Source organism: Pieris rapae, chromosome 4 (assembly GCF_905147795.1).
Source record: "Pieris rapae chromosome 4, ilPieRapa1.1, whole genome shotgun sequence".
In the NCBI taxonomy this organism is placed as follows: domain Eukaryota; kingdom Metazoa; phylum Arthropoda; class Insecta; order Lepidoptera; family Pieridae; genus Pieris; species Pieris rapae.
In genome coordinates this window covers 5,037,239-5,057,862 of record NC_059512.1, presented here as the reverse complement: position 1 = coordinate 5,057,862, position 20,624 = coordinate 5,037,239, and the positions used below count along the sequence as shown (strand labels likewise).

Here is a 20,624-nt window from a genome sequence, read left to right as displayed (position 1 = left end):
ATATACGTAGTGTAGTTTCACACACGGTATTTATGGTCACTCAAATTAATCATAACATGTTAGAAGATCTAAAATTGTAACTACGATTAGAAAAAAATAGAATAGTTTTACCGTTAAAGATTATAAAGCAAAAACCACGTTTCAGATAGTTTGATTTGCTGATATTCTATTAACATTTGCTAAAATTCATTGTCATACAGACATATTTATTACAACTAAATCAGTTACACGGTTGTAAATAAAGCACACACGCAAATGTTTACCAAGGCTTTATTAAGTTTTTTTAAATTTGTGTAACTACTTGTAACGAACGTATAACGTATATTAACGTATATATATAGAGCAACTGTGAGATTGTATATATATATATAACGCTTAAATAGAACATCCAAGTATAAATGTAATAAGTTCGCACTTATATCCGTTAAAGAAATATTTATTTACGATGTATCCTTATAACAGTTTATTTAATGTTAAATATTTTATAAATATGTACATATTTTCTGTTTGTCGTACATCGTCATAATCGTACATAAACATATTTTTATTTAGTTCTTATGACCGGAAAATGTTGAATAATTACAGAGAGTCGATTAAACTAACGAGAATGTAACAAAAACACCAGTGTACCTGAGAGCTCCACGCACACAATAATTTTCTTCCACATTAAATATTGATAGATTTTATTTTTAATCTTACAAAAGTATCAAGGATTAATATATACTTAATTTAAATATTATATTAATAAACATTAGAAATATAATATTATAGAAGTGTAATAAAAAATCTATTAATTAAATATGTTGTTATATTTTAAACTATACTGTTGATGTGTAAATAAAGTGTAATCGCAATATTGTTTTCATTGCCTCTTTTATGATAATAACATGTCTAAAGGCACGCTAAATGCTGTGTCCTAAAATCGAAATAATTTTTTATCATTAAACTAGGATTAGACATAATTGCTTATAACCGTCATTGCGTTATTGCGCGCTACAACATTCTTTTCTTCGTGTCAAATTCATTTTATTTATTTCATTTCATCGATTAAGCTTGAAATTTTTTGTAAATCATTAAACTAATTTTATTTTATAATTTTTAGCGATTAAATATATCATGATTGTATTTTTTTTGTATCCCGTGAAGTTATTAAAATCGTGTATCGACCTTTCAAAATGAATATAAAAACTACTTAACTTCACTATATTTTCCATTTGCCCTCCTTTAAAAACGATGACAAAAATGAAAAAAAAAAAGCAATGCACTTTTTTGGAGCTTGGCGGTCGGATAGGTCCTTAACGTTAACTTAAAAATAATTATGAATAGTAGTAAATTTATTTAGATAACTGAAAAAAATAGGTAAAGGGTTTAATATAAAGATTAAATCAATTCATTATGTACTTTATTTGGAGTTATACATATGCATATATTACACATACAGTATATATACAACTTAATACTTACACAATTCTATATGAATAAATTAGCTAGAAGTTGTCGTAGAAAAATCTATTTAATAGATTTAGTAATTGTCGTACAATATGAATAGATAGAGTTGATAGGTAACATAGATGGAGACTGAGCTTTTTCCGTTTAATATAAACAGAAATATACATTTGCAACAATGACGTCAAAGCCAGTTAGGATAAAAGGTAAAACAGTGGTAAAAATAATTTATGGTTTACTTTGTATGTTAGCGGGTACATCATCCAAGTACCCTCCTTAATTTTGCAATTTTCTTTAATAGGAATGGAACTATTCATAGTTTTCGTGATAGAAGCCTTTAAGATCCAAGATATAATGTATTATGCTAATGGAATGATTTTCTAAACTTATTTCCAAATAAATACAACACAACCGATTCAATTTACCATGGATACACACAGTCTAACTTAAAATACATACCCATATATAAGAATTTATAACTATTCTATAAATTAATTTGTATTTACTAATGTAAATTTAAGTAAGGAAAATTTGAAATGAAATTACGATAAAGGTTAAAATTCGTACTAATAGGAGATTAGATCTTACTCTATAAATTATCTATGCAATACTTGAATGGACGTTACCTTAAACATGATTTTTGACATTTATAATGTCAACATGAAAAAGTAAAAAATCGCAATCGTATGACTGCTTTTCTTTCTACGCATGTTATGAGATAATAACGATGTAAAGATTTAACTCAGTAACGATTTAATGTCACTAATATTAGGTCATATGACAATTGACATTTACAACTTTATGGGTTAAGTCAAGACTAGATCGATATTAAACAATGATGACATTGCTAAATTCTATGAACATGTTGCTTATACATTTTTTGTTGAGATAATTATTGTAAATACTATTGCTACTAATTCTATAATTTAGTGCCACATGACCAGCTGATTAAAACGGTAAAACATGTTATATTTTCAAGTATTATTGTACAGCGAGAACATTTTGTTACAGCGCCATCTAGTTTGCGTGAATTGTACTAATCAGTCTTATCTATGCCGTCCAATCTGCCAAGCGCTTGAAGGCAGCCGTTGTAAGCGCTGTATCGTCCTTCGGCCCCACTGGAGCCAAAGGAAACCAATAATAAGGCATATCGCTGTCTCTATATAGAAACCATCCATTCGGACATTGCATGCACCACCGCTGGTCTTGCATAACTGAAAGAAATAATTTTTTTAATTAACTTTTTTTGCTTTTATCAACCACAGCCACATTTGTAAAGATACAAGTTAATTTAAAATTTGAATTAAATGCAATTTTATTAATGGCATTAAGATAATTTATATTTTATTTTTTAAACATATAGCCACTATGGTCATGTCATGAATCTATTATTTCCAGAGGCATTCATTTCTCATCTGTATCATCTTACAATTTCTCTTATTCTATGTCTGGGCCTGCATAATTATATGCTATTCATGAAGTTAAATATCAATTTGTGAGATTTAGAACTGTATGCTTAACTTATGTTATAAATAATAATGTAGGTATTAGAAGTCCTGTTTATTGTTTTTATCTATCATATAATTATTTATAAAAAAATTATTATTACATATAAAAATATTATATTTACATCCTCACAGTGATCCAACATACAATCAAATTTGGTCCCACTGCATTGTGGTTGGGAACAAATTAACAGTTGGAAAAAAGTTTACCCATTTTTACTGTTGGTTAATATATTTAAAACATCAGAATAATTATTGCAATAATTTAACATGTTTTAATATGAGATATTTACCTCAGTTTCTAACTCCGACGAACAAGTATTATCACTCAAATTCTCAGCCGTACATGTTTTATATGTCAACCTATCAACGGCCCATAGAGCTAACGTATTGGGCCAATTGGTACCAAGGTTGGACACTGTATTGAGCAAAGTCATGTAAGTGCCGCCAACTGTTGGGTCCGAGACTTTTGCGAAGAACGCCATTACTGCCACAAACATACAGTAGAGGCAAGTCTGAAATAGAGAAATTATTGCATTTTTTTTGAAGACTTTTTGAGTCTATTTTATAAAAAATATTTGAAGCCTTGATTGCAATAGTGTAACTATCCAGAATTATTAAATATTTGCGTTTAGTAGATCTTTTGAATTGCGCTGGTTGAAGAAGTGATCTTATATTTATTTATAGTACAAGGGGCAAATGAGCAAAAGGCTCACTCGGTGAAAGCTCGCAATATATGCCAGCCTTTTAAAAATACTTTTCTTGCAGGAAACTAAGTTAAATTAGTTAGAATTGGTGAGTAACTGGTTGTACATAGTAGTGGTAAAAGGCTTTAATAAGTTTATAGTATAAATATCATAACTCTTACCGTGTATGCACGGTAATCGAATAAATTACAGTTTATTAAGGACGTGACCTAACAATTAAAGATTAGACACTTAAGTACTATTTAGAGATCTTATGTGTGTACTACCTAAACAATTCTCCAGGTATAGAACCAAAATGTTAGCAATATGTGCGTTATCTGTTTATGTACTATATTAAAACCGGTTATGACGACATTACTTAGAACAACAAAATTTCAATATTTTTAATATTGACCAATATCCAAGGTCCCGGCTGAATTCTATGTATAAGATATGACTGTTACGACTATCGTTTTTTACAACCAAATATGAGAAGTCTCTTTTACTTTTTTATTGAGAAGAAAAAATTTGACTTTAGCTAATCAGATTTTAGGTGCGGCCAGGATTAATAGAATAAATCATCAATACTATAGATTGTATAAACTGAAACAAAATAACATTATTTATATTACTACATACTGACCTGGTGAAATACATAGAGACACATCAATATAAATAGATAGAAGTAAGATGGCCCAGAATTTCCCAAAAGGCTTGGGGTAATGGCCACTAGTGCTGCAGCAATTGGTCCCACAAGGAGCCGAAGAGGGAATGCCCGAAGCCATAGTGAAAGTGGTTGGGGACCAGTTGTATGTTTGGCTAGTATCTGAAATGTAATTTTAATTATTACATTATCTTATAACTAAAGACAATGGTTTGGTCAAAACACCAAGTAATTGTTAAGGAGTGGGGCATTTAAATTTAAACTAGCCATGATGATTGCCATCCTTCGCAAGGAGATGGAACTATAAAAAGAACAACTTATTACCATAATAATGTTTGACAATTAGTATGTATGCAAACTAAAATTATAGTTATTGTCATTAGTAAGAATAATATAGCCTTTTAATTCCCAAACTCTTCGAAAGTCACTTTATATATTTTCACTCCAGTATAACCCTTTCCACTGTTATCTATCCAGTTGTTGTCATTATGTATTACTAGCGACCCGCCCCGGCTTCGCACGGGAGCAATGCTGATACTAAATACACTACAGAAAATCTGTGAATGTTGTATATAAAAATGTGGGTTATCCATAAGAAATAGACATATACCATCACGGACTTTTCTGTAGACCTTTTCAATGTTACAATACTTTGATAAAACTCGTAGGGTTCAGCTTGCGTTTGCAATGTACGCGGAAAAAATTTAATTATTTACGACATCATATTAGAAACCTCAAAAATAACAGTGTTTCTCCACTATTTAATGGATGTTATTATACATATAAACCTTCCTCTTGAATCACTCTATCTATTTCCGCTAAACCGCATCAAAATCCGTTGCGTAGTTTCAAAGATTTAAGCATACAAAGGGACATAGGGACAGAGAAAGCGACTTTGTTTTATAATATGTAGTGATTAAAAAAATATTTATTTATTTATATAAAAGGTTATACCTAAAACACATATAAAGAAATAGAATGTTTAAGATTGTGACAACAGTTATGGTACACACCAGAGTATATCTTCCATACAAATCTACTATTAAATTTTTCGATTTCTTACATATAAGATATACTTACCACAGGCATAATTATCTGCACAGGAACCAAAGGTACAGCTAATAGTGCCAAGTCTTCTCTTGGCACCCCAGCCTCAACAAGTTTTAATCCTGATACTGCATCACTTGCACAGAAACCAAGCTGGAAAATATTATAGTAAGAAAACACAGAGTTTCACATTCATACAACACAAATCTATTTCTGTTACTATCTGTAATTAATGTCTAAATTTTTACATAAGAAATTTATCTGCAATTAAATTTATCTTATTTAGGTTTTTACACATTCTTTAAAGAACCAGTAACAAAATGGGTGTCTATGAGCTGCTGTAGTCGCCTTTTATAGCCCACCTCACATTATAGATAAATAACTAAATATATTTTTTTAATAATATAAATAAAGGCTTATATTATTATTATAACTGTACAATAAATAAATCTTCACAAATTTGGTTATAACAAATATTGTAAAACTTGGTCATAAAATAAAATACTAATAGTAAATGTATGATGAAGCTATACCTTTGCTGTAAACAAAACAAGTGCTAATGTTCTCACTGCTGGCAACTTTACAATTGTATATAACTGTTGATATGCATTCACAATATCCTTAACGCCTTTGCTTTCACTTGACATATTAACTTCTTCATTCTTTTCATGCTTAAATACAGCTATGAATGTTGTTGTTATAATAAATATCCAGCCCCAAAATAGCAAAAAACTTGCTAATGTCACGAGCCCAGTCTCCTGTGGTTCATATCTAATGTATTTATTGCAAAAGTATGGAGATTCAAGGGCTAAAAAAAGGACATAACCTAGAAAGAAACCAGCAGTTTGGCCCACTGTATTGCAAGTGGATGCATGTCCAACATTACATCTGGAAATTATATTAAAAAGCATTATATGGTTATGATTAAATAAGGAGTCCCTAAATCATAGAATACTTTTCTTTGTTTCACTACTTTGAAGGTGAGAAATAGAATAGAATTACTTGTATAAAGTCAAAAAAGTGTATCTCTCAACTAAATCTTGATAATTAATTATTGTGAGGAACATGGGTTCAAATAAAAAATGGACATGTTGTCATACACAACTATTAGAATATTGGTTTTAGTATATTAATTAATCAATAAATAAAAACACAATGCATTAAAATATATAATATTAATTAATACATAGATTAAACAAACTACTAATAGATCTTTTTAAAATAAAAGATACATAACACTGCCACTGAGTGCTGTGTGTGTGCTTACATGGAGGTTACTCTAAAATGTTGTTTAGAAATATTTCTTACCGTTTAAGCATAGTTAAGGCCCAACCATCAACTGCTATATCCTGAGTAGCAGCCAAGAAGTTTAAAAATAAGAAAGACATTGTCAATAGTGTCATAGTAGGAGCCTTTTCCTCTGATCCAAGCCATTCAGTAATATTTAATGACATTATTATCATCACTATTCCTATAAGGTATTGTATTGGTACTAGCCAGGTTTTCCGTCTTCCAAATTTTGGTAGAAATAGTGCATCCACAACTGGAGCCCATAGTAACTTGACACTAAATGGCCAATTGACAAAACTGAATTCAGCCTATAAATACAATAATACACATAAATTTTGTTGACAGTTAATGTTTAAAAATGAAAAAATAAAATCATTTTTCTGCCTTAACAATGTGAAATATTGAGAATGTTAACAAATGTGTATTTTACATGCCTAGAGTAAATTAATGTTAGTTATAAAAATACTATTAAACTGCATAGCCCATAAATTATTTTATTAGTATAATACTTCATGACTGAACCTCCTGGATCCAGTAAACAGTTATAAGTAAAACCAAAAAATTTAAATCAGTAACATTTTTAAATAATTTATTATGTTAGTTACTTACTTGTTGAGTATATGTGATGCCACGATTTTGCAGTAACATAGGCACTGCACCAGCCAAACCAAGTGGTATACCTTGCAGAGCATATAAGAATAACAGTACTGCTATATTCCATTCATCACCTTTTATGTTACTTCTCTCATTAGAATTTAATTCACCATTTTCAATTAATTGCTCCTTCTCAACAGGTTTCTTTCGATTTGTTAGAGACATAATTGAGCCTAATAGAGCCTGCAAAAATTAATTATAAAAGTGCGTTATGAACTGCAATTTTACAAAACAAAAAGGTGTTAATTTCAAAAGTATGTTTTGAGCATACCTTAATCTTCACAATGGCTTGATTTGAGGAAAATATTTTTATGGCCAAAGTAGATTCAAAAACATATATTTTTTAAGGCCAAGCAAGAGCCTATAAACTTAATATGATCAACCATTAACATTAACCACTTGAAAAAGACCACGTAATAATTAAAACGACACGACACGGCAAAATTTTTAGCGATACACCTGTAAATTGAAATTTGACTTTTATCTGATATAGGAAATTGAAAAATAAATCAAGTTGCAATTTGAATTTTTCAAATATCAAACAGATCTATCAAATTCGTGGCCACTTCCACAATAGTTGTCAAGTAATATAGAACCTCGCACAGACTACAACCTACAAGACGTAAGCGGTATAGTCGAAAGACCTTTAGCTTACTCTTTGAACCAAGAAAAGGTAAATAAAAGCTTGTAAATTGTTAATGTACTATGTAGTTCTTCGAGTGATTAAAAGGTTAAGATTTATAAACGAAGCTAGTGATGGGCCGAGTTGACTTTTTGGTAACTCGAGTAACCCGAGTTGAAACGGATACCAACCCGAGTTGCAACTCGGTTTAACTCGGTTTGCCTAATGCGTTGCATCGCCATGTCGTCCGTCCGATTCAATATATGCCGACTCGGCTTATCGTTCCGTGGGTTGCTAGTTTGCTACGTTCACGGTTCGTTCAGTTCCAGGGGGCTGCGTCGAGTCTTCGAGTCAATGGTAGTCAAATAAAATTGAGCCCATTAAAAAATCAGAAGTTTATTATTATTAAAAGTGTTTACAAACGTCACATCACAAAACGAACTTACTAATTATGTAGCGCAAAATAAAATTATGGTAACATTTTTACCTTGTACATAATAAGAAACTAAAATAAATCTAATCGCACTTTATTCCTTAAATTAAACACAAACAGTTTGGTATTTGGTCATCTATATATCAACTAATACGTATTTGAAAAAAAAGTTGAACGCTCAACACACGCCGCGCGCACTCTCCGAGTCAACTCGGTTTGCAGATATTTTAGCTCGGGCTGACTCGCCTCCGCCCTGGCCCGAGTTACTCGAGTTGCCCATCGCTAATCAAAGCTGCATTTTAATTTTAATGATTTATATACATATTACATATTATAGTCTTTATATTTAGATTTCAGTTACTACAATACAACATACATTTTAAAAGCTAGGAATTCCACTGTAAAATTCTGAGATTCAATAATATTCTACTTAAAGAGATCTAATGTAAAATGAACTTTTATATATTATTATAAGATAAAAAATTACACCGGGATAGCATGTGATGTGCTTTATATTCAATATATTGGTAGAGTAAAAATAATCATGGTACGCAAGTGTTTTCTACGCTGTTTATTAGACTCGCATGCGCCCATAGCTTTAACCCATAAAGTGGAGATAACAATAGGTCGCAGCAAACTTACTAAGATCAAAGAGCAGCTGTGCTCTCGTCATCAACGTAAGTAATAAAAAAGAGAAAGCAGTATATTTCAGTTTGTTTTATTTTGAAATATATATACGTAATTAGAGTTGTGGCTATCGATTTGATAATCTAATTAGAACTATTAAAAACTTCATTATCAGTGTAGAAATATTTCAGTTCTTCAGATAACTTATGATTTATATCCTTTGCATTGCAATATAAAATATTAATACAATTTTTCAGTAAGTTTGACAGCTGATTGTGAAGAGTGTTTTGTGGAAGTAAAGCAGCTGGGTATAAATCCATCAGGTTTGGATGGTTTTGCCTTGAAAAAAGATGTTACCTATAAAATAACACATGGAAGCAAAATAGAGATATTATTAAACCAATTTTTTCACATCATAGAATTTGAGCCACCTCCAGATGGGTATGATCCACCTAGAACTAGTCTAAAAAGAAAGCTTAGTGACACTCCTGAACCTAATTTAAAGCTTATAAAAACAGATACTATGGACATAAAAGAATGCTCGGAAAGCAAATGGGAAGACATTGACAAAGGAGAAGTTTATATATATACAGCAAAGGGTGTAAAGTCGAGTAAAAATATTGCAGCATTTGACATGGATGGTACTTTAATAAAAACAAAGTCAGGTAAAGTCCATCCTGTGGACACAAATGATTGGCAGATTCTGTTCCCCTGTATTCCGCAAAAAGTGGCTGAAAAACATAGTGAGGGTTATAAAATAGTTCTTTTGAGTAATCAGTCACCTATTGGCAGTGGCAGAGTGAAAATAGAGGATTTTAAAAAGAAAATTGAAGCTGTTGTATCTAAACTAAACATACCTGCTCAAGTTTATATGGCAACTGGAAAGGGATTCTATAGAAAACCAGCCACTGGTATGTGGAATGTACTTGCTGAGATGGTAGGTTTTTCTTATAAGATTTTAAAAGAAAAAAAATTCTAAGGTGCTCTTAATCTTAGATGGCAGCTTATCATTATGACTAATTAATTATCAATCTCATTGAATGCATTGTATTGAAGATTACTGACATTATAATTTCTCCTTTACAGTTCTTCAGTCTTAAGCTTACTTGTTTTTAGGCTCATACATATTCTAGTGCTATGTCAAGAGACTAAAATTTATTTAGCTTTGTTACATAGACCATATACCATTGTAACTTATACCAGTTAGAACCCCAATGGTATATGTTTTAATTTATGGTTAAATTACTAGCAAAAATTGCCTTTAATAAAATTGTGAATGAAACACATGTGTTAATATGCCTGCTATATGTTAGGTATTTTAGACATTAAGAGTTGCATTATGATTTTACAGAAAAACAATGATATACCTATAGACATGAAAGAGAGTTTTTATGTTGGTGATGCAGCAGGAAGAGCTGCTAACTGGGCACCAGGGAAGAAAAAAGACCACTCAATGGCTGATATTTTACTTGCAAAGAATCTTAATCTTAAATTTTACACACCAGAACAGTTCTTCTTAGGTCATTCCATTGCAAATGTGCCCATGATTCAACCAGAATTTATACCAAAAGATGTCAAGGCTGCGCCATTTAATGACAGATTATTAAGCTCTGAGCAAGAGGTAAATTTTTTTTATTGTAAAAAATTGTTAAATATTTGGATATTATAAAATATACCTTAGCTGTTAGCATAAAGCATTAGGAATGCCAATACTATATATATCTTTATAGAATTTGAAGCACTAACAATTTAGTTAATAGTGGTCAGACTATGTTTTACTTTATTATTAAGTAAAATTTAGCTTAACCTTAAGTATCTTGCCTTAAGTGGTTGCCTGGAAGAAATCGCTCAAAAGCGATAAGGCCGCCGTTGGCTTTCTTTTCATTTAATTATGTTCAATTTTTATATTGTAATGTAACAAAGTGTTAATAAATAATAAGTAAATGAATAAAATATCTTATGTATTTACTGTGTGAAATACAATAAATTTAAAATAAGTGTAAGAGTGAGAGAGTACCTAAGTAAATTAATTTACCTATTAATTTAATATATAAAATTTTTTTATCAAACAACTTGTATTTATTAACATAACATTTTTTTCAGATTCTAGTGATGGTAGGATATCCTGCAAGTGGTAAATCATTTATTGCCAAGCAAATACAGCAGAAATCTAGTAACAAATATGCAATAGTTTGTCGAGACGAGCTTGGTTCATGGCAAAAATGTTCTGCAGAAGCTTCTAAGTTATTGCAGGTAAGTTTTTATTAGATTAAAAATATTATTGAATGAAGTAGTGAATACAACATCACTATCACTCATTATGATTGAAACATCTAAACGATAAATAGTTGCAATCAAAGTAATAATTTAATGTGTGTTGAAAAGGTTTATTTATAGATAATAAAATGTATGCAAGAACATATTATACAAGCTTCCTATTTATTTGATTGTCCGAGTGTAGCTTACCAGGTAAATTGTATAATCCATACAAGGACAAAATTACAAGCACAAAAGATATTATTCATGAAGATTGTTTTCTTAAAGGCTTTTAACAATTTCGACCAAATTAAATTACCTCTATCCTAATCTATAATCCTACATTAGCGTTTTTTTTTGCTTTGCGATTACACTATTGAAGCAATAAAAATCTAAATTAAAGTTTTTCATTTCACTTTCCAACCACAACCATTCTATTGGTTCTATGTTCAAAATACCGGTATAATTTATGGTAAGATATATTTTTAGCAGGGAAAAAGTGTGATTGTCGATAGTACAAACCCAGATCTAGAGTCTCGTAGTCGTTGGACATCTTTAGCCAAAGGCAAGAAGGTGCAGTGTCGATGCGCCAAAATGGCGACGACTAAAGCACACGCACAACATAATAACAAATTTAGGGAAATTATGAAGTTTAAGCATGGAATAGTTAACGATATCGTGTTTAATACATACAAGTAAGTATTTGTTAATTAATTGTTTTACTACCTGGTGTTGCCATTCTGTTATTTTTTTGCATAATAACTATACGACTTTATAAAATGTCACAACTCACATTATTATTATCCAGCATTGCGTTAAGGTAAATTGTCAAAATTATGTTTGTACTGTAATAAACTCAAACACATGGACAATATTTAAAAAAAAAAAATTTTTTCTGAATATATTTAACAAAACTTGATTTTTATTTTTTTAGGTCCAAGTTTGTTGAACCAAAGGCTACTGAAGGCTTCAAAGAAGTATTAGTCGTTAATTTTAATCCGTGTTTCGAAGACGAACAAGCAGAAAAACTCTACAGAATGTTTTTATTAGAAAAGTAATAGGAAATAAAATTTTCTTTCTACATAAATCTTTTATTGCAAACTGGCAAATGACACGCACTTTAGTGAATAATGACAAAGAAGTTTTTATTATATAGTACAGCATAAATAATATGCATACCACAATATTCTTTAAGGGACACATCATAATATGCACTGCAGAATTTGAAGTGTACAAAGCTTATCAGTCTATAAACAAAAAAAAATCAGTGGCGCTACTACCTCTTTAGGTCTTGGCCTCAGATTTCTGAATCTGTTTCATGATCATTTTTTAAATCTAATAGGTGATCAGCCTCCAGTGCCTGACATTGTATTATATACTTCTATCTCTTTACACACCTATCGATAGTGACCTTAACGCCAGCAATATCTTATACTTACGTCAAATTACCACAGTTACTAGGCCGATTCTTGCATATCATTACAAACGTCTAAATTTACAGTAGGTACAATATATAAGGCAATTATAAAAATTATAAAATACCTCCAATTATACAATTACGAATATCTATAGAATTGCTAACACCCTTTACATTAATAATTGATAGAACGACTTATTCAATTCAACAACATCTAATCTAAGGCATTGTTTAGAACATTTAAAGCTTGTCTAAAGGGCCTCAAAATCTATGTCCTCAATAAGGCATTATATATGCAAAAATATTTTATATATTTAAAAATTCGCTTGAAGCAAGCACTATAAAACAGTATTTATAGCTATTAATTAAATGTTAATAATTGTTCAATGTCAGAAATGTTCAAATGTGGTTGTTATAAATAATTTAAAATTCATTCTCCAATTTTGTATAGGGACGGATAACATACAATATTCTATATAGTAAATAAAGTATTAATTATGTGATTATTTTCATATTAAAATTAGACCCGGTCCGCCTAACGTGAACGAAGGTACAAAGATATCAATTAAAAAAGCCACTTTGGTTTATAATGTACTTACAATAACTCTTAGCGTGCTATAAACAGGAGTGATTTTCGTACTTTTAAGCAAGGGTATTTTTGAAATACTATAAAAGGTATATCCGTTTCATGAGTCCTTTAGAATAATATTAATAAAAACAAAATTATTATTTGAAATACGTTTAGAGATTCCGTAAAGTAGAACTATTTTTGGGTTTCTAAAAATAATGATCGAATCAATTGTTATCTATTTCTGTTAGTTATAGTGCAGCAAATACAGTGTCTGCTTCGCGTACATGAACATATAATTCATTTTTTTTCGGGTCGTAATGAATTCAGGTAATGATGATAATGGGTTCATGTCATTCGCCGTCAGCTTCCATATCATCCTCAGCGTCCAACAAGTTGTCCAGACTCGAATCCGAGTCTTCGTCTTGTCATCTGAAATAAACATATCTTCAGACGTTCAAATCATATTATGTTTAAGTAGGTACAACAACTGTAGTCATGAAATCGTACCTAGTGATATACACTGTATCGATATGTGTAAGTCGTGCGCCACCTAGCGGCATAGTGGCGGTGACATGACGCAGCTTCCGGCGCTCTAGAGTACTGCGCGCTTGATGTACCGCTAAATCGCCGCACCAACGTTCACAGCGTGCGTATATAACCACACCTAAGTATAAAAACACCTGATATTCAAATATGCATATGGTGTCCTAGACTACCTACTATATAGACATCTTCTAGACCTCTTATTAACAGTGTCCATTATCCGTACGATTGGAATTGAGTAGCTTACCTATCTGAAGAGGTTTGTAGAAATTTTCAGAAAGGTTCGCGGTGGTCAAAACATTTTTTTATCATTTTTTTCTAGTAAATCTCTAATGGTGGACGGGACACGGCTGTTTGATTGGTAATTTTCTTAAGAAAATTATCACTTTATTATTTCGCGGCATTTCTCTTCAGGACCATCTTTCACGTCACTAGAACGTGTCACGGAGACAGTATCAAAATAGGTTTCGTCGCTTTTTTAAATTTAACAATTAATATTCCGTTCTCAAACGTACCAGCTCCAGCGAAAAGGATAATAGCTGGCCAAGAATCCAAAAGTAAAGGTGTGAGAAGCAGAAGCGAGAGTAACATCGTTATAGGTCCTTGTAACTGGTTCAACCTCTTGATGCCAACGAGGTGTGCTGGGTGCCATATTGATATGAATGTCCCACATAACCAAACTAAAACAAGAGATTCGTTGAATATCATTGAAACGTTACTAAAATGTTAGTCGGATCAGGGATATACCTAACATAACTAAATTGTAACTAGCATTAGAATTTAAGATATCTTTCGTTAAATGCTAAAATGATGAGGCTTATACAAATGACTTACCTATCCAATAGGAATTTTGGTGTATACACAATACAATAACTTTACGTTTTTCTTTTGCAACTTAGTAACCCTGCTTATTGTACTTATTAATCAAAAAGTCCCTTAATAGTTATTAAATATATAGTAAGTATAAAAATTTATAGGTTTCTTTTATAGGGTTACCGCTTTACACTTGAATTGCTACTTTGTCTGTTTTTACAAGTGATAGCTTAAAATTATCCCCTAAAACAATACGTTTTTTTACGTTACTTACGTTTACAATTACTTACGTGGTATTCCAGTAGCAAACATAGGCACTCTGTATTTCTCGCAGCAGAAACCTGCAGCAATAAAGGCGCTCGCTATCAGCTGCGTACAAGCGCCAACTGCCACCCACCGCGCGCCTCGTACGCTAGGTGGCGCTGGTGTACTTGATTCAGGGATGGCTGTTACGACCTGGCAAAATACTAAAGATTAATCCACCTCTTCATGGAAATCGCATCTTTTCTTACACAGCAAAACTGGACCAGAACATGACGAATATTAGAGAAAAGCTTCAGACTTTTGTTTTAATGATTGAAGGAGGTAATATCATAATGTAAATTAAACGCTTAAACTGATTAAACTTAATTTGTTTTACGGAATCTCTCCGATCGAATCCGAGGACATGGGGTACACACGTTATATGCGTTAGCCATTTCACCACAGAGGAATTGTATATTTGTATTACTTAAAAACAGTGACCTAACCTGTATCCTGTCTCTATACTCCTTAACAACCGCATCAATATCAGTAGAATCGTCTCCCGATGAGAGTTCCCCATCGCTGGCCTCCATATCAGATTGAAGGTCAACAACTTCTGCTTCGGCCAATTCAGCAAGCCCACTGCCAGAGCGTTGTTCGACTTCTTCACTTTGACAGCCAGAATACTCGTCTAACAGTAGGCATTCTCTTTCTTCTGTTTCTAAACAAAGTTTAAGTTAAAATACCAGTAGCGCAACAACCCTTAGTCATAGATTCCTGTATCTGTTTCGTAGTATTGGTTTTTCTAATAAGCAATTAGTAATCAGGTTTATGAGACTCGTCCAATTTTTAGGTTTAGACCCAATAGTTTAAGGAAAGGCAAGCCGGTTTCTACACGACATTTTACTTCAACGAGCGAATTTTAAATGCGCAAAAAGTCAAATCTCTATTAGTGCACCTCAGATTCGCTAATTTGATAATATTTACCTTTATTCACTTTAGATTTAATGCTCTCTAAAGTTTTTGTGTGACGTATCGCCGAAGGTATAAACCAAAGGCTGCGTTTCCGTTTAAGTCCTGATGATTTTCTTGTGGCAATGCTGGTACCGATACCGAGGCGCTTATATTCAACGTCTAAAATTAAAAAAATACTTATTAATATCTATAGTAATATAGAAAGGCACTTATTTATTTAGTCATGTCACTAATAAATGTAAAAAGCATTTTAGACTTCAATATGGTAAATTTATAGTAAATCTTGTAATGTGCTACCCATTTAAAAAATCTTTTTTAATCGCCTATTTATTTATCAATGGACAATGCTGAATTAAGAGGTCTGAAATCTGGATGCATCGGGGCAACAAAGGAGTGGAGCACAAATTATTTTCCAAACAATATGGACAATTCTTTTTGTAATAGGAGTTTATCTCGACATGAGAGCACTTAAAATACTTACCACCGGCTTCAATTTGTTCAGTTGTAGGTACGCATCTCATAATAATGAAGTGAAGGGCCTGAATTGTCAGACTCATTAAATGACTGGCATTCATAAGTGTGATCATGTGGGCAAGTGGACACGCAAATGCTAGTATGGCGGCTAAGCTTCCTAAAATAACAATTATTTTTAAAGTATAGCCACCACCATACCACTTCACATTACGAATTAATAAACTCACAAGTTTCTTTTATTTTTGTACCCAATCTAAATCACTGATTCATGATAAAAAAGGGGAAATCCATCCTATCCCAAATGAAAACAAAATAAATTTTAAATACTTAGTTCTTTGTAGTAAGTAGTTCCTTTCACCTCAAATGGCTTTTTTTTATAGAACAGGGGGCAAACGGGCAGGAGGCTCACCTGATGTTAAGTGATACCGCCGCCCATGGACACTCTCGATGCTAGAGGGCACGCAAGTGCGTTGCCGGACTTTTAAGAATTTGTATGCTCTTATTTTTGAATAATCAGAATTAGAAGTAACACGAACCTGCTGTAAAAACAGCTAAGACCGGACTTCCTGTTGTCGTACTTTCATACGTCATAGAACGGGTTAGTACCTTCCATTCTGGGGAGGCGAGTTGGACGAGTACAGAAAAAAGTAAAGGACAGAGCTCTGTTAACGCTAGACAGACTCCTGCTACCGTTATAGCTGCTAAAACTGGACATATCCAACCAGCCATCCGTGCTTCTAATAACGTTGTCATTGGTAATGCGGCGTCAATGCTCGTACTAAAAAGATATTATTTTTGTTTTAAAGGGTTTTTTAACCCTTAACATATATGCATATAATTAAAAAAAATAAAGTATCGTTTTAATGGCATGAAAGAAATATTATTCTATCGATCTAATAAAGAATTTGTTTCAGATTTCTTTGATTTACAGTTGTAGGAGGGTTATTTTTCTTCTATGCTCGATTTAGTGATAAATGTATTCGAAAGAGGATTTGTACTAGTTTCGCTACTAAATATATGGGACCTTACCTTTACCTAATATCCAAAGTTTGTAATTCTTTTTTGGGAAAATGGATACTCTTATTTAATAAGATCCCAGAGGCTCTTTTATCTCTGCCTTTTAATAAATTTGTGAAATGTATTCAAGAAAAGCTGTGTAAAAAGGCTTACTATAAAGTTATTGATTATCTAGTTGATAAAAGGGCCTGGAGCAAGTGCTGGGCTGGCTACTTCTAATTAATTTGCTATATTTGTTTTAAAATAAGTGTTGTTTGATGATTTGCTTTTTTAAAAGAGTACCGAAAGCTGTTTACGCCGGCCTTTTCTCTCTGTCTTCTTTGCCGATAAGTAGGGTTGCCTACAGGTTCAAATTTTAATGATGTGGAATAAGTGATACCTTTCTATCTTATGTTCCATAATAAACGTATTTTTTTTATCTACCCCACCTTCTCTACTTACGTGACAAAAGTTCTTAATAAAACTTACCCTTGCAACATATTTGTGTAAAGGAAACAAAGGCAACTTAGAACAAGAGCTGGTAGGCCAATCATTAGTAGCACATTCCTATTAAAACTTTCATTATCATTCTTCTTTTGTACTGTACAAAATGTGTACGATATAGGAGCACCAGCAGCGAATAACTGAAATTTTGTATATTTGTAAAAAATGCTTTTTGAACACAATATCTGTCAGTAGGCAAGTAGTAGGTAAGCGTTTAGGTTAGTACTTTACAAATTTTTAGCTTGAAATATCGTACCTCATACACGGTAATAGGTAAAGGAATCTTAATATTGGTAATATCCAGATTCATAAGGCCATATATCGTAAAAGACTGGCTGAATATATACAGAATAATCAACAGTAGACACGTAAACATCATACTTTCCTGCAATGAAAATAGATTTTTATTATAAATTGTTTTCTATAGAATATGTATACCAAATATTTAAAAAAATACTATTTCGAATGTGGTAATTGATACAAATTATCTTAATGGAGACAATATTCTATAAATATTCCGTTGTTACCCAATTAGTAATTCTTTAGCATAGAAAAAGTGGTTGGCATTTCCATACAAGTTGTGTGGAGTTGGTCACGCCGTAAATTGTTTTTGTTTAGAGGCCTACGGTTCAAAAGGTTACTTGGATAACACACGGCAGCTTATATAAACTTTTGTATTCGATATTTTAAATAAGAATACAAATCTTAATTCGAAACTATATGAATCGAAAGTAGAAAGCCCTTTCTCCTCGGTACCTGATAGCTTAACTTGTTAAGGCTTAACATTAAAAATTAAATACAGCCAGCTCACCTCCAGTCCACACATGAACATAGCGCAAACCACTAACACTACAGTGACGCCCAATACATCAGGCCAAGGCTCTCCAAGTGACCTGGCTTCGTACCCAAACAACCAGCGCCTAGTTCTACTTCCAGTTACATGATCGGCAGTAGCGCTAAGGATTCTGGCACAGACAGCAACAGCCACAAGATGTGACAAAAACCACATCCACATAGCCATGAAATCGGCGAATGATCTTAAATTGCGTTCCCGTCTTCCTCGTCCGGTTTTAGAAGGTGGAAGCACTTCTGCCAATTTCTTTAGGTCCCTGTTTATGAACGCTGAAATAGATCGAATATCACGTAGAGGTATGCAGGTTTTATTCAAAACTTAATACTGGTACTCTACTTAAATTGCAACCATGACTTACATGCTAAAGTGATGAATACAGCAACCAGAATTGTAGCAGGCACGGCACAGTAATTGGGGTTCGCTGCAGTGAGGGGTGCTAAAAGTAGGGCTCCGATGGTCCACCTTGCGCCACAAGCTTGCCCACTACAGAACACCTTGAACCTGCTCATCATTGAGCTGTCTTTATGTTCAGTTGTCATTTCTGTGAAACTGATTAATATGCTTTAGCATAGCAATAATTCAGTCAGAAAAAATAGAAGAGTACAGAAAAAATCATCAAATTTACTTAAGAAAGAGGGGAACAATTATTTTATACAGACACTCTTGTTACAGTAAATAATAGAATAAAATATTTACTGTTACAGGATTAAAATAATTAAATTACTTAGCGGATTTTGTAAGAAAACTGCTTTATTCATTAGTAAAGAACGGTAAAATGATCTTATTATTGAAGACATATTTTCGCCGGCTATCTTAATACGCATTTATTTTTCTCGTAACATATTGTTAACAAACAAACCTACTGGTTATAATTATAAAATGAACAAAAAAACCGTATGTCCTAAATTCTACTGACTAAAACTAAATTATCGCATTAACTTTAATGATAGTGAAAAGCGCAAACATCCTCACATGAAAAGCTACCAATTATGTAAGGGTTGTAATCAAGAACTTACCATGACTATTCAGGAAAAAGGGAATTTATGCACTTTATGAAGTTCACTAACACCTACATTTTCATGAATTAATCACTAAAATGCAGTATTGATAAAATAATAGTGTTTAATTGGCGAATTTGAAGAGAATACTAGTAAATAAGGTTGCTTTTTCATTTTCATGCGACAAACTAGAACAGGATACAAGTATAGCCACCTCTCTGTCGTTTGTTTTCAATCGATACTGTGTCTAGGGTAACGAATGTAATCTTATTAGGTTCGTATAAATATTTAAATAAAACGTTTTTTCTTTGCCATACTAGCATCATCGAATTTAGCGAGCCTTGTAAAAAGCAAAAGAACTTGGCTGTATTAAATTGGAAAAGCAACTGCTATTATTTAATTCTTTATTAACTATTAAAAAGTCTTTTCAACACTTATTTAAACGCAACAAAATAAATAATAATAAAGTTTGAACTTTGAATTATTATATAAAACGTAACATTACAAATATGAAATCAAAATCATTTAGGTAACACAATGTAAGTACACTAATGAATGTCAAAAAGAAATAAATATTAAATACTTATAATTTTACATTTACTTTCTTATTATAGATTCGTTTTCTTTAAGATTGTGCATATGTTATTTATTTCTCGCTGTTTTAGCTAAGCAGATCTTAAAGGCCATTCGTGTTCATTAAGTGACAAAGGTTGTTTAATTGATTAGCGAAATTAGGGTTTGTATTGCCCAAGCTTCATCAGTTGTTAACGAATTGGGTATTTAAACCGTTCAGCGTTCTTTAAATATAAGAAATTAATTCCTGTTCGTTTGTCTTTGTCTAGCTAAAATTCGAGGATGGCTGAACTGAGTTGCCTAATTATTGTCTTAAAATATTTGTTAAAAATCAGGGAAGGTTTAAACGGAAAGTTTAACTAAACTAAACTCACTTATTATAAAAAACTTAAATTGTCTAATGGAATTCGTTTCTAACTCTAAAATATTTTATG

The 20,624-nt window shown here is 31.9% G+C and overlaps 3 protein-coding genes across 4 annotated transcripts; 1 reads left to right on the top strand and 2 right to left on the bottom strand.

Annotated features, from left to right (window-relative positions):
• Window positions 1-1,385: 1,385 nt before the first annotated feature.
• LOC110992857 (acetyl-coenzyme A transporter 1) lies at window positions 1,386-7,974 on the bottom strand. Its single transcript, XM_022258836.2, has 8 exons — window positions 7,564-7,974; window positions 7,248-7,475; window positions 6,657-6,946; window positions 5,882-6,236; window positions 5,382-5,501; window positions 4,281-4,463; window positions 3,245-3,466; window positions 1,386-2,660 (listed from the first exon to the last, which is right to left on the bottom strand). The coding sequence occupies exons 2-8, from the start codon at window positions 7,455-7,457 to the stop codon at window positions 2,493-2,495; spliced, it is 1,548 nt and encodes a 515-aa protein (XP_022114528.2). The 5' UTR covers window positions 7,458-7,475; window positions 7,564-7,974; the 3' UTR covers window positions 1,386-2,492.
• Window positions 7,975-8,671: 697 nt separating this feature from the next.
• On the top strand, window positions 8,672-12,325 carry LOC110993092 (uncharacterized protein F21D5.5). Its single transcript, XM_022259190.2, has 6 exons — window positions 8,672-9,024; window positions 9,232-9,911; window positions 10,326-10,595; window positions 11,078-11,227; window positions 11,720-11,925; window positions 12,165-12,325. Exons 1-6 carry the CDS (start codon window positions 8,892-8,894, stop codon window positions 12,286-12,288), a joined length of 1,563 nt encoding a protein of 520 aa, XP_022114882.2. The 5' UTR covers window positions 8,672-8,891; the 3' UTR covers window positions 12,289-12,325.
• Window positions 12,326-13,530: 1,205 nt separating this feature from the next.
• Window positions 13,531-19,790, bottom strand: LOC110993289. Of its 2 annotated transcripts, none has more exons than XM_022259492.2 (13): window positions 19,636-19,790; window positions 18,978-19,168; window positions 18,578-18,888; window positions 18,023-18,151; window positions 17,752-17,906; window positions 16,803-17,044; window positions 16,274-16,423; window positions 15,805-15,951; window positions 15,324-15,538; window positions 14,865-15,030; window positions 14,277-14,441; window positions 13,726-13,882; window positions 13,531-13,647 (listed from the first exon to the last, which is right to left on the bottom strand). In XM_022259492.2, the coding sequence occupies exons 2-13, from the start codon at window positions 19,156-19,158 to the stop codon at window positions 13,644-13,646; spliced, it is 2,022 nt and encodes a 673-aa protein (XP_022115184.2). In that variant the 5' UTR covers window positions 19,159-19,168; window positions 19,636-19,790; the 3' UTR covers window positions 13,531-13,643. The 2 variants fall into 2 exon arrangements, with proteins under 2 accessions (XP_022115184.2, XP_022115193.2); XM_022259501.2 differs by having other exon boundaries at window positions 15,324-15,532.
• Window positions 19,791-20,624: the final 834 nt, after the last annotated feature.